The 15,607-nt window shown below is 46.3% G+C and overlaps 1 protein-coding gene across 1 annotated transcript in view; it reads right to left on the reverse strand.

The window, feature by feature from the left end:
* Positions 1-7,301: 7,301 nt before the first annotated feature.
* Positions 7,302-15,607, reverse strand: part of LOC109432670 (low-density lipoprotein receptor-related protein 6) — a 193,182-nt gene continuing 184,876 nt past the window's right edge. The window contains exons 3-6 of the mRNA XM_029874899.2: positions 10,964-13,914; positions 10,743-10,903; positions 10,300-10,575; positions 7,302-10,236 (exon numbers count right to left, since the gene is read on the reverse strand). Coding sequence (XP_029730759.1) covers positions 8,718-10,236; positions 10,300-10,575; positions 10,743-10,903; positions 10,964-13,914 — 4,907 coding nt within the window. The 3' untranslated portion in view covers positions 7,302-8,717. The remainder of the gene's footprint in view (positions 10,237-10,299; positions 10,576-10,742; positions 10,904-10,963; positions 13,915-15,607) is intronic.

The following is a 15,607-nucleotide window of genomic DNA, read 5'->3' on the forward strand; positions in this document are numbered from 1 at the left end:
GCAAATTGCACTCCTGAAATTTATCGAGAATCTGCCGTAGGGTTAACACCTGATCCGTTGTTGATCGGTTCTCACGAAAACGCGCTGACAAAGGACTTCTCAATCGGCCTCAACTCGTTAAACAGAATTCCGGACAAAATTTTGTACGCTGAATTGAGAAGTGTTATTCGATGCCCTTTTTTGTATATCCCTTTCGTGACGGGGCGCAAAAAAGTGAAATCTCCACACAAATTGCTCAACTTTGGCTCTCCAGAACTCCCAGATTTCCCAAAAAAGTAATTATTATTTTTACTCATTTGAAAGAACTACTCTTTATCTTTTGATTTCTAGCGTTGACTACGTAGATAAATCGGAAATAAATTATATGCGACAGATAAAACTTTTTCATGTTTTACCGTTTTTGCACACTTTTTGTTTACCTTATTGTGGTAAATTTTACAGGCAACGTAAACAAAAGTATATTTCACACATACAAGTATAAGTAATGGCTGAATTAGTGGAACAATTTACATCATATAAAACAAAGTCTAAACAGATGAAAAAATATGCAAAACTGTTACCGCTCATCAGCACAATTGTGTTGGTTCGTCACGAAAGGGATATAGGGCAAATGAGACCACCCAACCAACTAGCAGGTAGTTCTTCCTCTTGCCATATATTCAATATAATATGGTGTAAGATGTGATACAGCTGCTCAGCCAAACGCAGAGAAACACAACTTCTTCACAGCATATCTTCTGAGGCGCTTGTATATCGTGGATCTCGAGCTGAAACAGTTTCTGTTGATGAAAATCAGTTTCCACCTGCGGTGATGCTGCACAATTTGTTTTCCTATTGGTGTCGTTCATAATGTGAATTAGATGAAATGTTCGCGTGTTTTGAATAGAGAAAATTTTGTGTTCAGATAAGTTAAGTTTGAAAGTGTACGCACACCCGGCATATGGTCTGGCGATGACAAATTGTGTGAGTTGTAGTTACTGTTTGAATGTTTCTATAGTGATAGCAGTGTCGCAGCGGATTCCTGAATCAACGAATTGTAGGATCAACGTCGTACTACAAAGCTACTCAATAAATGGGTGAGACCTTTCCAATTTACATTATATATCACCCAATATGACACATTTACATATATTTCAACCATATTGACCATATACAATCTGGAGCGTTTGGTACGGTATGTCCACGCATCCTTCCTCCCCTGTAGATTCAAGAATTACTTCGACGAAAGAACAATCATTCAAAACTCGAGGTACTTCAAAGAATCATCTTTGCGGCAAATACAACGCAGTAGGCCTGGCCGCTTTGACGCTTGTGTCATATCTTTGATATGCTGCAAGCCTCAATATTGACAAGAAAAGTAATCGGGCATGATCTAACCCGATTACTTTCCAGGATGCTTTCTCGTACTGGCTGCGTTTGTATTAGATTAGATAGATTAGATTAGTAAGATGTGATACAGCTGCTCACTACCATGCTTGAGAAGCTCGACCGGGAGTTCGTCCTTCCCAGCAGCATTATTTTTCTCCAGCCCTCTAATGGCTGAACCTCGTCTAGCGTTGGAGGTTCCACAGCTTGTCCGTCGTCGTCGATTCGAATTCTGTCTGTCGCTCTTCCATTTCCACTGTTCAACAATTCCTCGAAGTGCTTTCTCCACCTGGCAGGCACCATTGTTTTGTTTGTTAGCAAGTTTCCTTCACGGTCGTTGCACATGACGGGAGAAGGCACTGTTTTTCTCCGCACGCTATTGACAGTTTCGTAAAACCTCCGCACATGATTCTGCTCCATACTTTCTTGCGCCAGAGCATTTACATTTTCCTCATGGTATTTTTTTTTCTGCGGTGGATTCGTCTTTCGACTGCCCTCGCTTCCCTGTATCGATCCCGGCTCTGCCGGGTCCCAGCCACCAGCATCCGGCTTCTGGCGACATTCTCCTCATCCGTTACCCTCTGATACTTCTCGTTGAACCACCAGTTCATAGGTCGGCTTTGAGCAGTGCCTATCACCTCCCGCGCTGCCGTACTTATCGCTCCGTGGATACACTCCCACAGAGTGTTGAGATCAGGGTGCAAAATGTTCATAGTCATTGACTGAAAACAGCACGAATTTGAATGATTCTGCACTGCATATTCAAAACAAACAAATTCATTTTCGCTCTCCCTCTTCACACAGTCAGTCAATTCGTAGTCATTGAATATGAAGCCGGTCGAGAAACATCGTCATAATAACCTGCGTTTATGGCTACGATTGCTTCCAAAAACACTTCACAACAATCAAATGGGAAAAGATCTGTGTAAAGCATCGTTAGATGTAATCGAAACGTTAATATTTTATCAGCAATTTAACACTTTGTAAGATGTTTACAAATATTCATTGACTTTCATTCAGTTGACAAACGAGTATCGAGCAGCTGAATATGAATATGCAGGCAAGTGAATGAAAATTGTCGCACGGTGAACTTCAACTCGTCTGCTCGAAAATTTTGCGCCCTGGTTGAGATTATCGCTCTTGTTGATTTCACTTATCCGCTCGTCCAGCTTCTGGTGATAGTCAGCTACAGTACCTAGGGTCAAGCAGTGGACGCCAGCTGTTTCCGCGTCAACGAGCAGGAGGAGATGCGGAATATGGTTGAAGGCAAAGCGTACAAATACCTCGGCTTCCTGCAACTTAGAGGTATTCGTCACACAGCGATCAATAAAGAACTGCAGGACAAGTTCTTGCATCGTGTCAACTGTGTTCTGATGAGCTTTCTGTCAATCGGCAACAAGGTGAAGGCTATCAACACGTTTACTGTACCCCTGTTGACCTACAGCTTTGGGGTGGTAAAGTGGATCAAGACTGAAAGACTGATCTGGAGGCGTTAGAATGAGCAGTACGAGTGGCGTTCACCAAGCACCGTATGCGCTATCCAAAGTCGTCCATCGAGAGAGTCCAGGAGGACGCGTAGTAGGAGGAAGAGGCGTCACTAATATCCAGGCCCTAAAATTCTGGAAAATAGTTGCATAAAGCTGTACTGGGATCGCGAGATCATTACGGACGTCCTCATTCGTGTCAACCGGCCCGACATTGTGGTTTACGACAAAAGGATGAAGCGGGTAACCCTCATCGACATTGCTGTACCGTTAGATCATAATGTCCAATCAACGTTCTCCGACAAGATAACCAAGAACCACGACCTTGCGGAGGATGGGAAGCAGATGTGGCACCTGAAGGACGTCCGTATTGTCCCGGTTGGCCTTCCGGCAACAGGAGTTGTCCCTAAATCTCTCCTAAGGTCCCTAGACGAGCTGGAATTGAAGAAGGACCTGAACAGCATCCTGAAAGCGGTGATTCTTGGAACCTGTAGTATTGTTAGGCGATTCCTGAATCATCACAACTGACATCCGTAGCAGACTCATTAGGATATAAGCAAACCGGCTGATGAGATACACAGAGCCTGATCCCCTTTGTCATTCCGACTGCCCGGGGTAGGTGAAAATTTCCTGCAATTTTTGCTGAGAAGTGCCTAAGCTCTATAATAATTCTGGAGCTCGATTTGAATAGGTCGTATGTACATTTGTCGATATAAAATTTGATCAGTTTATTTTAGTTATTGTAGCAATAGGGAAGATATTTTGGAAACTTTTAATGATGGAACGGAAAGCTTGTCTTGTGATGATTCTGCTGTATGTATCAACTTTGTTCAATTTCAACGGTTTTTGCTATAGTAAGCGAATCCAACTGATCGAGTTTTTAATCGACAAAAGCACATACGACCTTTTCAAATCGAGCTCCAGAATTACACTAGTTTACAAAATAAAACGAAAGTCGTGAACTTCTGTCAACGACCAAAGTTTTTGAAGCAAAATTTAGTGCTGATTTCGAAACCGTGCTTCAAAAAATTTTAAGTAGAACAATTTTTGAGTTTTAGCCCAATATTGAGCTTTACAACTTTTTAAAATATGAAATTACCTAAAATTCAAATATCTTGCGTTTTGTTCAACCAATTTGAAATCTTTTTCCATAAATTAGGAGCTGAATATAATTCCATTCGATCATCTGAATGCAGGTTTTGCGTCAGACTGATGGAATTTAAGACATTAGCGAGTTTTGGGGACGATCTCCTTAAATTTTAGCAAAATTTCCAAAAATATATGAAGAAATGCATTTATTTTTCAGGAAAAAAATAACAATTTAAAAAATTTTTCTCGCCGTTTATTTGACATATCATATGTAGGCTAGTTACAGTAAAAAAAATCAGCTAAATCGGAGCATTGATTGCGGAGAATGAGATGTGTGAAGTGAGCGACTTTGCTTAAAAATAGAACAAAAATCGATTTCATATCATCAACCTTGTATGGAAAGTCTAAAAAATTTCCGCTCTATTGTAATTTTTTTCCTTCTCGTTTTCGAAGTCAGGGCATGATTATACACCAAAAAAGATCATCAGCTTACCGAGTTCAAAAATGCTGTAAACTAGTGTTATCTACCAGAACTGTGGTAGCACATGCGAGCTGGGAACAGCTTTCATCGTGATAGGCCATATGCAGAGCCGCGTGATCGGTTAGTGGCGGATCGATGAAAGAATGAGCAGATTGAGGATCAAGGGCCGATTCTTCAACTTCAGTATAATCAATGTGCACATCAATTCGACCACTACTATCTAGTGATGGTCAAACTGTGCCCAAAACTTTCCGTCATCAACAATGTCCGGTACCGGTGACCGCAATGGTACAACCTAGAGCGACTGAAACAACCGGATGTCGCATCAGCATACGCACAGAATCTCGAAGCCGCGTTGCCAGACGATGGCGAACTCGATGAGGCCCCTCTAGAGGACTGCTGGATGGAGTACAGTGAAAGCAGCCATCAACGATGCAGCCGAGAGCACCATTGGGTACGTAGAAAGGAATCGACGAAACCAATGGTTCGACGAAGAATGCAGAACGGTTTTGGAGGAGAAGAACACAGCGCGGGCGGTAATGCTGCAGCAAGACACCCGACAGAACGTGGAATGTTACAAACAGAAGCGGAAACAGCAGACCCGCCTCTTTCGGGAGAAGCGCCGCATGGAAGAAGCGGAGTGCGAAGAAATGGAACTGCTGTGCCGTTCCCAAGAAACACGGATGTTCTACCAGAAGCTCAACGCATCCCACAACGGCTTCGTGCCTCAAGCCGAAATATGCAGGGATAAGGACGGAGGTCTCTTGAAGGTCGGAAGTGAGGTATTTGAAAGGTGGAAGCAGCACTTCGATGAGCACCTGAATGTCGTGGAGAACGTAGGCACGGGATACGACGACAAACGGAGGGAACGATTACGCCAATGCAACAGAGAACGGAAATGAACCGCTGAGGGAAGTCAAGGATGTCGTTCGCCAGCTCAAAACCAGCTATCGCAGCTGAACTCATTAAGATAGGCCCAGAAAAATTGACCACCTGTCTGCACTGGTTGATAGACAGGATCTGGAAAATCGAACAGCTACCGGAAGGGTGGAAGAAAAAGGTAATCCGTCCCATCACAAGAAAGGCAACCATTTGGAATGTGAGAACTTCCGAGATATCATCATTATGAATGCCACCTACAAAGTGCTATCCCAGATCATCTTCCGTTGTCTGTCACGTAAGACAAATGAGTTCGTAAGAAGTTATCAAGCCGGCTCCATAGACGGCCGGTTGAAGATGTTCACCGTACGGCAAATCCACCAGAAATGCCGTGAATACCAGATCACTCCGCATCCCCTGTTTATCGACCGAAAAGCGACATACGACTTTCGAATCAAAGTAACGGTGCAGTACCTTCAAAAGTAAGACGAGAAAATAGAAGAGACCAATGGAACCAGCCAAAAGTTGTTGGAAGCTTATCCATGAAATAATGGACAACAATGTAATATGTTACATTGATACCTTTCAGTAACAACAAAGCCGCCGGAGCAGATCAACTACCAAGCGAGTTACTAAAACACGGTGGAGAAGCACAGGTGAGAGTACTACACTGGGTCATTTACAAGGTTTGGGAGGAGGAAGCATTACCGGAGGAATGGATGGAAGGTATCGTGTGTCCCATCTACAAAAAGGGCGACAAGTTGGATTGCGGGAACTACCGCGCGATCACACTACTGAGCGCTGCCTACAAGATACTCTCTCAAATTTTATGCCGCCGTCTATCACCGATTGCAAGAGAGTTCGTGGGGCAATATCAGGCTGGATTTATGGGTGAACGCGCTACAACGGACCAGATGTTCGCCATCCGCCAGGTGTTGCAGAAATGCCGCGAATACAACGTGCCCACACATCACTTGTTCATCGATTTCAAATCGGCGTATGATACAATCGATCGAGAACAGCTATGGCAGATTATGCACAAATACGGATTCCCGGTGATGAAATTCGAATATCGACGGTGATGAAATCGAGGCGGATGAAGAATTCGTGTACTTGGGCTCACTGGTGTCCGCCGACAACGCCACCTGCAGAGAAATTCAGAGGCGCATTGTGTCAGGAAATCGAGCTTACTTTGGACTCCGCAGAGCTCCACGATCGAACTGTCTACAAAACGCTGATTATACAGGTAGTCCTCTATGGGCACGAACCATGGGATCTACGTGCAGAGGACCAACGCGCCCTTGGAGTTTTCGAACGGAAGGTGCTGCGTACCATCTACGGCGGAGTGCAGATGGAAGATGGGACTTGGAGAAGGCGAATGAACCACGAGCTGCATCAGCTGCTGAGAGAACCAACTATCGTCCATGCCGCGAAAATCGGGAGGCTACAGTGGGCGGGTCACGTCATCAGGATGTCGGATAACAACCCGACTAAAATGGATCTCGAGAGTTATCCGAATTCTTCGCGACAAGAAACGGCAGCACGAGAAGTGTTATTTCTGAAACTCAGGAAAGCATGGATTGGAATATTATGCGCAGGTTTTATGCAACCTTCAATGGTGGGCTACACAACATTTCACCAGCACCCGTCATATGCAGTAACCGGAAAGGAAATTTGCTGACAGATAAAATTATAATGGTGGCAGCCAAGTAGAGGAAGATCACGGAATCCTAAACATTTGAGCAAACGTGAAAAACATCGCCCAAGATCGCAGACAAAGATGGCGCTGGATGGGCTCTGGAGAAAAGTCACGCTGCAGCCATCAAGATAGGTAAGCCAGTTTTAGTTAATTCAAGTTCGACGGAGAAAGCCATTGAGAATGACCTACTTGGGACAGGGCATGTTTTGCATGAGAATACCGGCAACCAATCTGAGTAAGTTTCGTTTTCGCGGTACAACAAAGCATAAGGGATGTGTTCGGATCAACTAAACGCAACTACCGCTTAAATACATCATTTTCTGTATATTTTTGTACAACAATTAAAAAACTATAATTCTCTCGTTTCATACTTTTTTCCGTTCCTGTTCGTAACACAAGTTTCCTACTTATGTCAACAGATACCAAAGGATTCCAAAAACTGTAAGCTCGCTAATATAGAGGCATTCTATTCTGTTTGCCCGGAAGGCAAACATGGCTATTAACTAGTTATTATAGCTAAAGCTACATAATTTACACACGTACGCGTATCTAAATGTTTCAACAACTAGTTTTTTTTGTTTTGTGTTACTGTGTAAAAGGCTATATGTTGTGTATAAATGTTTGCTGCCTTTCGTTGTTGGTTTGCGTTATTACCATAACGACACGAAAACGTGCACTTCCTAGAGTCAGTCTTTTGAACACATTTTCCCATCCGGCTGAGAGCTTTTTTATTTATTCAAAGTTTGACTTTCCATATTTGTATGAATGTATGAAATGGACTGTGGGGATTCGGGATAAAGAAATCATACGTTTCTCATGGGATACAATACTCATTGCGAGGGTTGATTTTTTTATTTAACTTAGATTAAACTACTTTTGTACATAATGATAAAATGAGTTTTCTAAAGTAAGAGAATTTATCGTTGGATGCAGCTTCTGCGGGGGAAAATGTGCTCTTTATTGCATCGGACATGATTAGAAAATTATACAGATAGGTAGTTGCCATGAAATCATATTTAAGTTAGGTTGACTTAGTTAAAATTATGTACAAAAATAATAACCCACCAAAGTGATTATGAATCTGATGAATTTGGGAGGGTCAAATTTTCTAATTTTAAATCTAATAGGCACTTGTTGTTGTCATTCGAACCAGGTTTTGGTCAAGGTCAATGAATTTCGTTGGAAGACTACTTCATTCCGAAACAGAAATGGATTTTTTTTATGTTTAGGAAACTATGCAGTTGAGCTGCCTAGAAAAACGTAGGCAATCCGTGCTGCTTTACGGAGGGGTGTGGGTCACTATAACCCTAATATATTGCTGTCAATGTATAACTTTGCAACCATTTGGTTTTGTCAGATGACCATATGGATGAACTCGAGTGTTCATATGACAAAGGATTGATTCACTAATTTGGCATTTGCAATTTGTACGTGACCTCGAAAGCGAGTAAATTTCAGTGAACTCATGACTTCATCTATGTAACAAGTAACATGTTCATGGCTTTACTAGTGAACCAATGAACTTTTTTCAAGTCAGCAAACCATATGGTGTTTAATCCATTCATCGTGGGAGGTTATGTAAGTTCATTGAAAAATCCAATATGGCGGCACGAGTAAATAAATATTTACATAAAACTATTGTATCCCGAAGGACTAACTCCTAAAATATCTGCTATAACAAAAATAGTCGAAAAACCTAACCTCAAAGTAGAACTTACCGCTACGAGTAACCCCTCGACGGTGACGGAACCGGCGAAGGCGGTGGAGGTAGTGGCGAAAAGTACGTCGAGCTTCTCGAACTCGGCGACGGAGGGCAGCTTTCCGGGAGCATTCCGCCGACGTCGCTGTGGTAGTGCGACCGAGGCGTCGGCGGCGGCGGATACGGCTCCGAATCGTACCGATCGCTATTGCTATTGTTTTTGTACTTGCCGCTGGTGCCGCCGCGGCCACTACTACTACTGGTCCCGCCTCCACCGAGGCTTCCTCCGCCGCCCATTCCGCCGATACGATCCCGGCTGCGGGCACTTTTGCTCGTGTAGTTCGAGTCACTCTCGTCGCAGACGTCTGTGGAACAAGGCGTCGGCGGTGGCGGCTGGTTGATGATTTTGTAGTGTTTGTACGGATGGTAGTTGGAGGAGTACCGTGCAGAGCCCGCTGTAGTGGCTGGTGACGGAGGTGGGTTCAGCGGGTAGCCAATAAGGCTGCTTCCGTTGGTTGTAGAACTGGAAGCTCCGGTTATATGGTTCCGGTCGTAGCTATTGGTACTGTTGCGGCTGTTCAGCGTGGACATCCGGACAGCGTCCGCCACGGAAGTCAGCTTCGACACCCGGATGTTCTTGTTCAGACCTCCAGGTGATAGCGGAGCAGCTGCTTGATCTTCCTTCGGTTCAGAAGATCCGGCGCCGAACCGGGACCTGCAGGTCTGTAGAAGGTAGACTACTATGAAGACTACAGCTACCGCTATGACTACCACTATCAGCATAGTGATTTTACTGCCACTTGGAGCCATCCTCCTGTTGTTGTACTCGGCACAAAGCTCCGGGGCTTCATCCTCTCCATTGGCACAGTGTTCATCTCCGTCGCAGATGTTGTGGTACGAAATACAGACCTTGCTCGTCGGACATTGGAAGTCTTCCGGATGTTTACAGCAAACCGCCTCGTCATACCCGTCCAAGCACTGCGTAGTTCCATCACAAACCAGATGTTTATCGATACATTCTCCAGACTGACATTTGAACTGATCCGCCCCGCAAGCCGGACAATCCAGTTCATCCGACCTATCCGGGCAATCCTTCTGACCATCACATCGCCACGACACCGGAATACAGTCCTTGTTGTTGTCCCCGTCCAACCCATTACTTGAAAAAGTCACCGCACAGGTGAAATGATCCGGACCACACACCGGCAACGCTCCGCAACTTCGACGATCCTTCATCAACATCAACCCCTGAGGACATCCGCAGACGTCCTCACCCTTGGTATCATCCGGCGCCCCGATACAGATGTGACTGCACTTGGCCCGAACCGAGTTACATGTATGATTCCGCAGCATCCTCGGTTCCGGTGTCCACACGGCCACAATGTCCGTGATGTGCGGAATCTTCTGAATCTCCGTACGGCGGTTTTCGCCGAGCACGGAAATCCGCTCCATACCGGGTCGCTCATCCAGCCAGTAGATGTATCCGTTTAGGACGGCGATTGACGACACTAAACTGATGTGCTCGGTCACCAGGGGTTTGCTAGAAAGAAATACGTAAGATCATTACAGCCCTTAGAGCCAGGGAGCTACCACAAGTACTTACATCTCCTTCCCGTCGATATCCATCATGTCGATCCGCTTGCCGTGGGCGTAGAACAGCCGATTCGTCAGCGGGTCCAACGCCAGGGCTGTGATACCCTCGAGCCGGGACACCAGCTCCTTCCGTTGCGTTCCGTCCAGTTTGGCCCGGATGATGGCCTGTGCGGTACCGACGTCGGTCCAGAACAGCAACCGCTTGGTCGGATGCAGCGCCAAGCTACGCGGCTTCTCCGAGTTCCCAATGTCCACGTTGCCGATGCGATCGATTTCACCATCCAGACTGAAAGTAGGAATGAACACATGAATCCTTGGTTTTCTCCCGATGGATTAAAATACCCCAAAATGTATTCTTGGAGGATGTTCAAGGAAGTCTTCTAGCCATATAATAAGCGTTTATAAAACTCTAGGTAGTGTAGACCTTGGCGTAGACTTTGATCTAATACTTACGTAGTAATGTTGATGGTGTTGGTATGCGAACAGCTCCAGAACAACAGCCGCCCTATCGGATCGATCACCATATCGAACGGAGATGAAGCCGGATCGATGAACACCTTGGCGCTGGTACCGTTGTCGAATGCCCGCCGAATGATGGGACCCCGACCGTCAATCTGGAATCAAATAGAATATGAACATCTAAGAAATTCTCGAACTCGAACGACTCAACTTACCCAGTAAACGTAACGCGTCACGACGTCGTACTCCACGGCTCGGATGTTCTTCCCAGTCACCGGCAGAGGCACATCCGGAGAATCCGTAGTATTCGGCATGAATCGTCCAAATGAGTTGCGCTGACTGAAGATGATGTAGTTCTTCGGTGGACTACACGATATGCGGTTTGCCGTCAGGGTGTAGTGCGTTGGACAAGCGCAGGTCATCTTCCGTTGACCTAGCGCCAGGCACAAATGTGAACAACCTCCATTGTTAGTTCGACACTGGTTGGATCCGGATTGGCGAAACGGGTGAAACGCCAGTAACGAATTGGTGTATTTCAGGTTCGTGTGGACGATGGTCCTGTTGAAACCGGTGGTCTTGTTGGCCCGTTCTATCTCTCCCGTACTCCAATCGCTCCAGTAGACGTAGTCTTTGTACAAGGTGACCGCATGAGGTACAAACGGATTGTCAGAATCCGCCGTCACGAGTACCTTGCGTTTGGTGCCGTCCCATTCGGCAGATTCGATAGCAATTGGTGAACTCTGACAGGCCCAATACAGTCGACGAGTGTCCGGATCCAATGTTAGGCCAGTCGCGAGGTTCGCACCAGAAATAATGGTCTTCAGTTCGCTTCCATCCATCACAGCGCGGCGGATGGAATCTGACGGCCATTCTGCCCAGTACATGAGTCCTCTACGTGGTTCTAGTATCAGATTCCTAGGTTCTTCAATACCCTTCCAGATCAAGATCCTCCGGCTGCTTCCGTCAAGCCTGGCCACCTCGATCCGCCGAGCTTCCGCATCCGTCCAGTAGATGTTGTGAGCCAACCAGTCCACAGCGATCCCTTCCGGTTGGATCAACCCCGATTCAACGATCTTCTCCACGTTCGAACCGTTGATGTACGCTCGAGAAATGTGCTTCTGCTTTTGGCTTGCCCAGTAGATCCTTCGGTCAGCTATGTCTACGTCCAGATAGTGGGCATCGATAACGCTCCGAAACGGAGCGTAATCCGTGTGGTTGTGACTATCGATAGAGATCCTTCCAATGCTTCCCGTGTCGTGTCTTGAAAACAACAGAAACGCAGACGGGATGAAGCAAGTCCTGTTGTCGCGATCAAGCTCGTAATCGATCTGGCATCTGCAAACGTAGTCCCTCGGTCGGTTCAAGCATAACTGGGAACACCCTCCGTTCCGTATCGCACATGGATTGTTGCCCTTCGCATCACCTAGTTTTGAGACTTTCAGACCCATCAGATCAGGAAACGCTTCCACGATCACAGTTCGATCATTCCCGTTCAACTTGTTCGCCCGATCAATGGATCTTCGCTGCCAATCTGTCCAGTAGAGATAGTCTCCCAAGAGGCTCAATCCAAACGCATGTGGTAGATTGTCCGACAGTATGATATTCCTACCGGATCCATCCATGTTAGCGACCTCGATCCTGTCCAACTTCGCGTCGCACCAGTAGATCTTCCTCGCCTCCACATCCAATGCGATCCCGTTTGGCCATCCCAAGTTCTGCTGGACGATCAACACCCGTTCCGTCCCGTCCAGCGACGCCCGCTCAATCTTCGGATCCTTCTCGCTCCAATCGCTCCAGAACATCCAACCCAGCGTAGGTGCCAATGCGATCGCCCTCGGTTCCTCCAAGTGCTCGTAGATCAACACCCGCCTAAACGACCCATCCAGTCGACAGACCTGTATCCGATCGGTCCCCGTATCCGTCCAGTACAAATTCCGCGCCAACCAATCCACAGCCAACCCATCCGGACTTTGAATTTCCGTGTTGACGACCTCGATCATACCCGTCCCATCGGGACGCACCTTCTTGATCGCGTTCGATCCCTCGTCCGACCAGTAGATGTAGTTATCCACCGGATCGTAGTCTATAGCGATCGCGTACCGCACCTTCCCCAGCTGAAGCTGGATGCTTGTGTAATCCGGCGAGTCCAGCGATATCCGACTGATCTGTGTTCGCTGTACGACGAACAGCATATCCTGAGGACCGTCGGCGCACTGCGTCCGACTGAGCAGCTTGACTCCGGTGGGGCAGGCGCAGCTATACCCTGCCATGTTGGTCGACAGCAGACACAGATGGGAGCAGTCGCCGTTGTTTCTCCGACAAGGATTGTCGGATGCCGGTTGAAGACGGGAGTCCCACGCGTGGACAGTGATCGGAACGACCGGACTGTCCAAAATTTCTTCGTGCTTTTCGGTGGCTATGTTGTAGTAGTGCAAGGTTCCGTCCTGCCAATCCGTCCAAAAGAGATAGTTCGGTGCGAAGGTAAGGCTATATGGGTAGTCTAGGTTGTTGACGAGGGTCCTTCGATTGCTACCGTCCAAATTCATCACGTCCAGGAAGTGCAAGTTCCCGTCAACCCAGTAGATCAGTTCATTATCCAGATCAACGGCCAACCCGTTTGGCCAGAATATCCGGTCGTGCACCAGCACTACCCTCGACTGCGGATCGCCATCCATGCTGGCACGTTCTATCTTTGGACTTTCGCCCCAATCGGTCCAGATCATGAACCGCCTGGCAGGTACTAGAGCTATGGCACGTGGTTGATCGAGATCGCTCCAGATCAGCACCTTCTGGAACTTACCGTTCAGCGTGGCGACCTCGATGCGGTTCGTCTCGCCGTCCGTCCAGTAGAGCTTATCGGTATACCAATCTATCGCTAGACCCTCGGGCTTGTCCAGCCCGTGGGTTATCACAGCTGTTTTGTTGACGGAGGCCTGCGGTGCCCCCGAGTCGCCCTGCATCTGGGCACACTGGATCGTCTCGGAGTTGTGCTCGGTGAAACAGACCAGGCCCCGATCGTAGTAGAAGTCCATGGCGGACGCCTCGTTCAGATCCTTGACTAGGATCTCCACCGAGCAGGTGGTATTCTGCTGGATGGTTACATTCGCCAGCCGAATGTCGATGTAGGTGGTGTAGAGCAGCTGGTTCGTGAAGGCACTGGCCAGACCTGGAAGAGAGAGAGAGAGGGAGAAAACCGGAAATCAGATGTGGCACGGTAATTAGGGCAGGGCAGTCGCGCTCGAGATTTAAATAAATAAGCAGCAATGTTAACAAATAGCTGACGGGCGCGGTAGAGATAACATCTAGCCTTTTGCAGAGGGGAAAGATTACATGAGTAATGATATGATGATGAGTGCACTTCAGAAAATGTGTGTCCTTTCGCTGCAAACGTCTGGCGGCCGGGATAATCGAAATGGCATTCGTCATCAAGGGGAAGAAGGTTTGACGGTTTGGCTCCCATTCGGGAATTTAATGATGAAGGCATAAATTTGTCAACCGTGAAGACCGGTGACGGCGGCGCCGGTCGACGTGCGACAAGTAATTGAAAAGTTTAAAGCTCTTTTCATAGCCAACGGAGCGAAACTATGGACTGGCAGAAGCGCAGGCATATGTAGACAGAGGGTAAATCGTTGATCAAATAGGGATTGAGATTTTTAGCTGTTTCGTCGTTCTAACTAAGTAAAAACTGGTGTGGTTTGTGTGTAACTGTTTTGGAAATACATGTTTTTCCAACTGCATAAGCGAGATAGTGTCTTTTATTCGAACTTATTATTTCGCTAGAGTTACTCAGACAGAATCCCTTACAAGAGGTGTCAAAGTAAATTTAATCAATTTTAACGAAACAAATATCAAAAGATCAAAAGCTTTTCAAGCATGTATATTTTCCTCAAAAGAGTAGTGTATTTTTATTTTTCAAAGAATCTCCAACTAAACTTGTTGGTGGATTCTCAAGGACATTTAATTTTTAACTGTTGGATTATGGAAAAATCATGCGAGATCCTTGGCTGATTCTTGGCGTAATGTTTATGAACTTTTTTTTACTTAATCATTTATATAAGGCTCATGCGCCAACAGGCATAACGGAGCCGAATTCATCTAAATTTTTTACAATTTTATGTTTTTTACTTATAAACTATGTTAGTTTTGGGGAACCGTAAAACTCACGGTTTGGTCGAGGTTAGGGGTAACAATAATTTTAAGGAAAGGATAGGGTGATAAGGGCTTTTCGTTGACACATGAGGGCGTGATGTGGCTTATTGCTGCTGGTCAAACGTAGAGTGGACAAACAACCTGTAACGATACAAACAGACGATTTTCGAAGGGACACGAGGTGGACAAGCGGAACAACTAGACTGGGGTATCAATCAAAGGCACGAGGTGGATAAGTGGAAAAACAAAACGGGGATATCAAACGAAGACTTCGGCTTGTTTCAAGAAGTCGTACACAAGCTTCATGTACACAAGATCAAGTTTGCCCAACACATCTCTAATGTCTTCCTTTTCTGGTTTCCTTCGGGCCCTGAGGGATGCACATAAATCGCATCTGGCAATACCGTATTCGGGGCATTCCCACACAACATGGTTGATATCTTGATAGCCTGCACCGCAGCTACAACGATTGCTATCTGTGAGCCCTATTCGATAGAAATCGAGCCCAGAGAGTAGTGATTGGACATAAGTCGACACATTATCTTGATAAAATCTCGACCTATGTCCAACCCCTTGAACCACGCCGTCTTCGATACCTGTGAGAGAATTGAATGTAACCACCTGCCCAATTCTCCTGCATCCCATTTTTGTGGCCAACTGCCCAAGGCATGCTGACGAGCAATCGAAAAAAATCATTGAAGGCGATATGA

The sequence above is a fragment of the Aedes albopictus genome, chromosome 3, assembly GCF_035046485.1.
Source record: "Aedes albopictus strain Foshan chromosome 3, AalbF5, whole genome shotgun sequence".
NCBI lineage: Eukaryota > Metazoa > Arthropoda > Insecta > Diptera > Culicidae > Aedes > Aedes albopictus.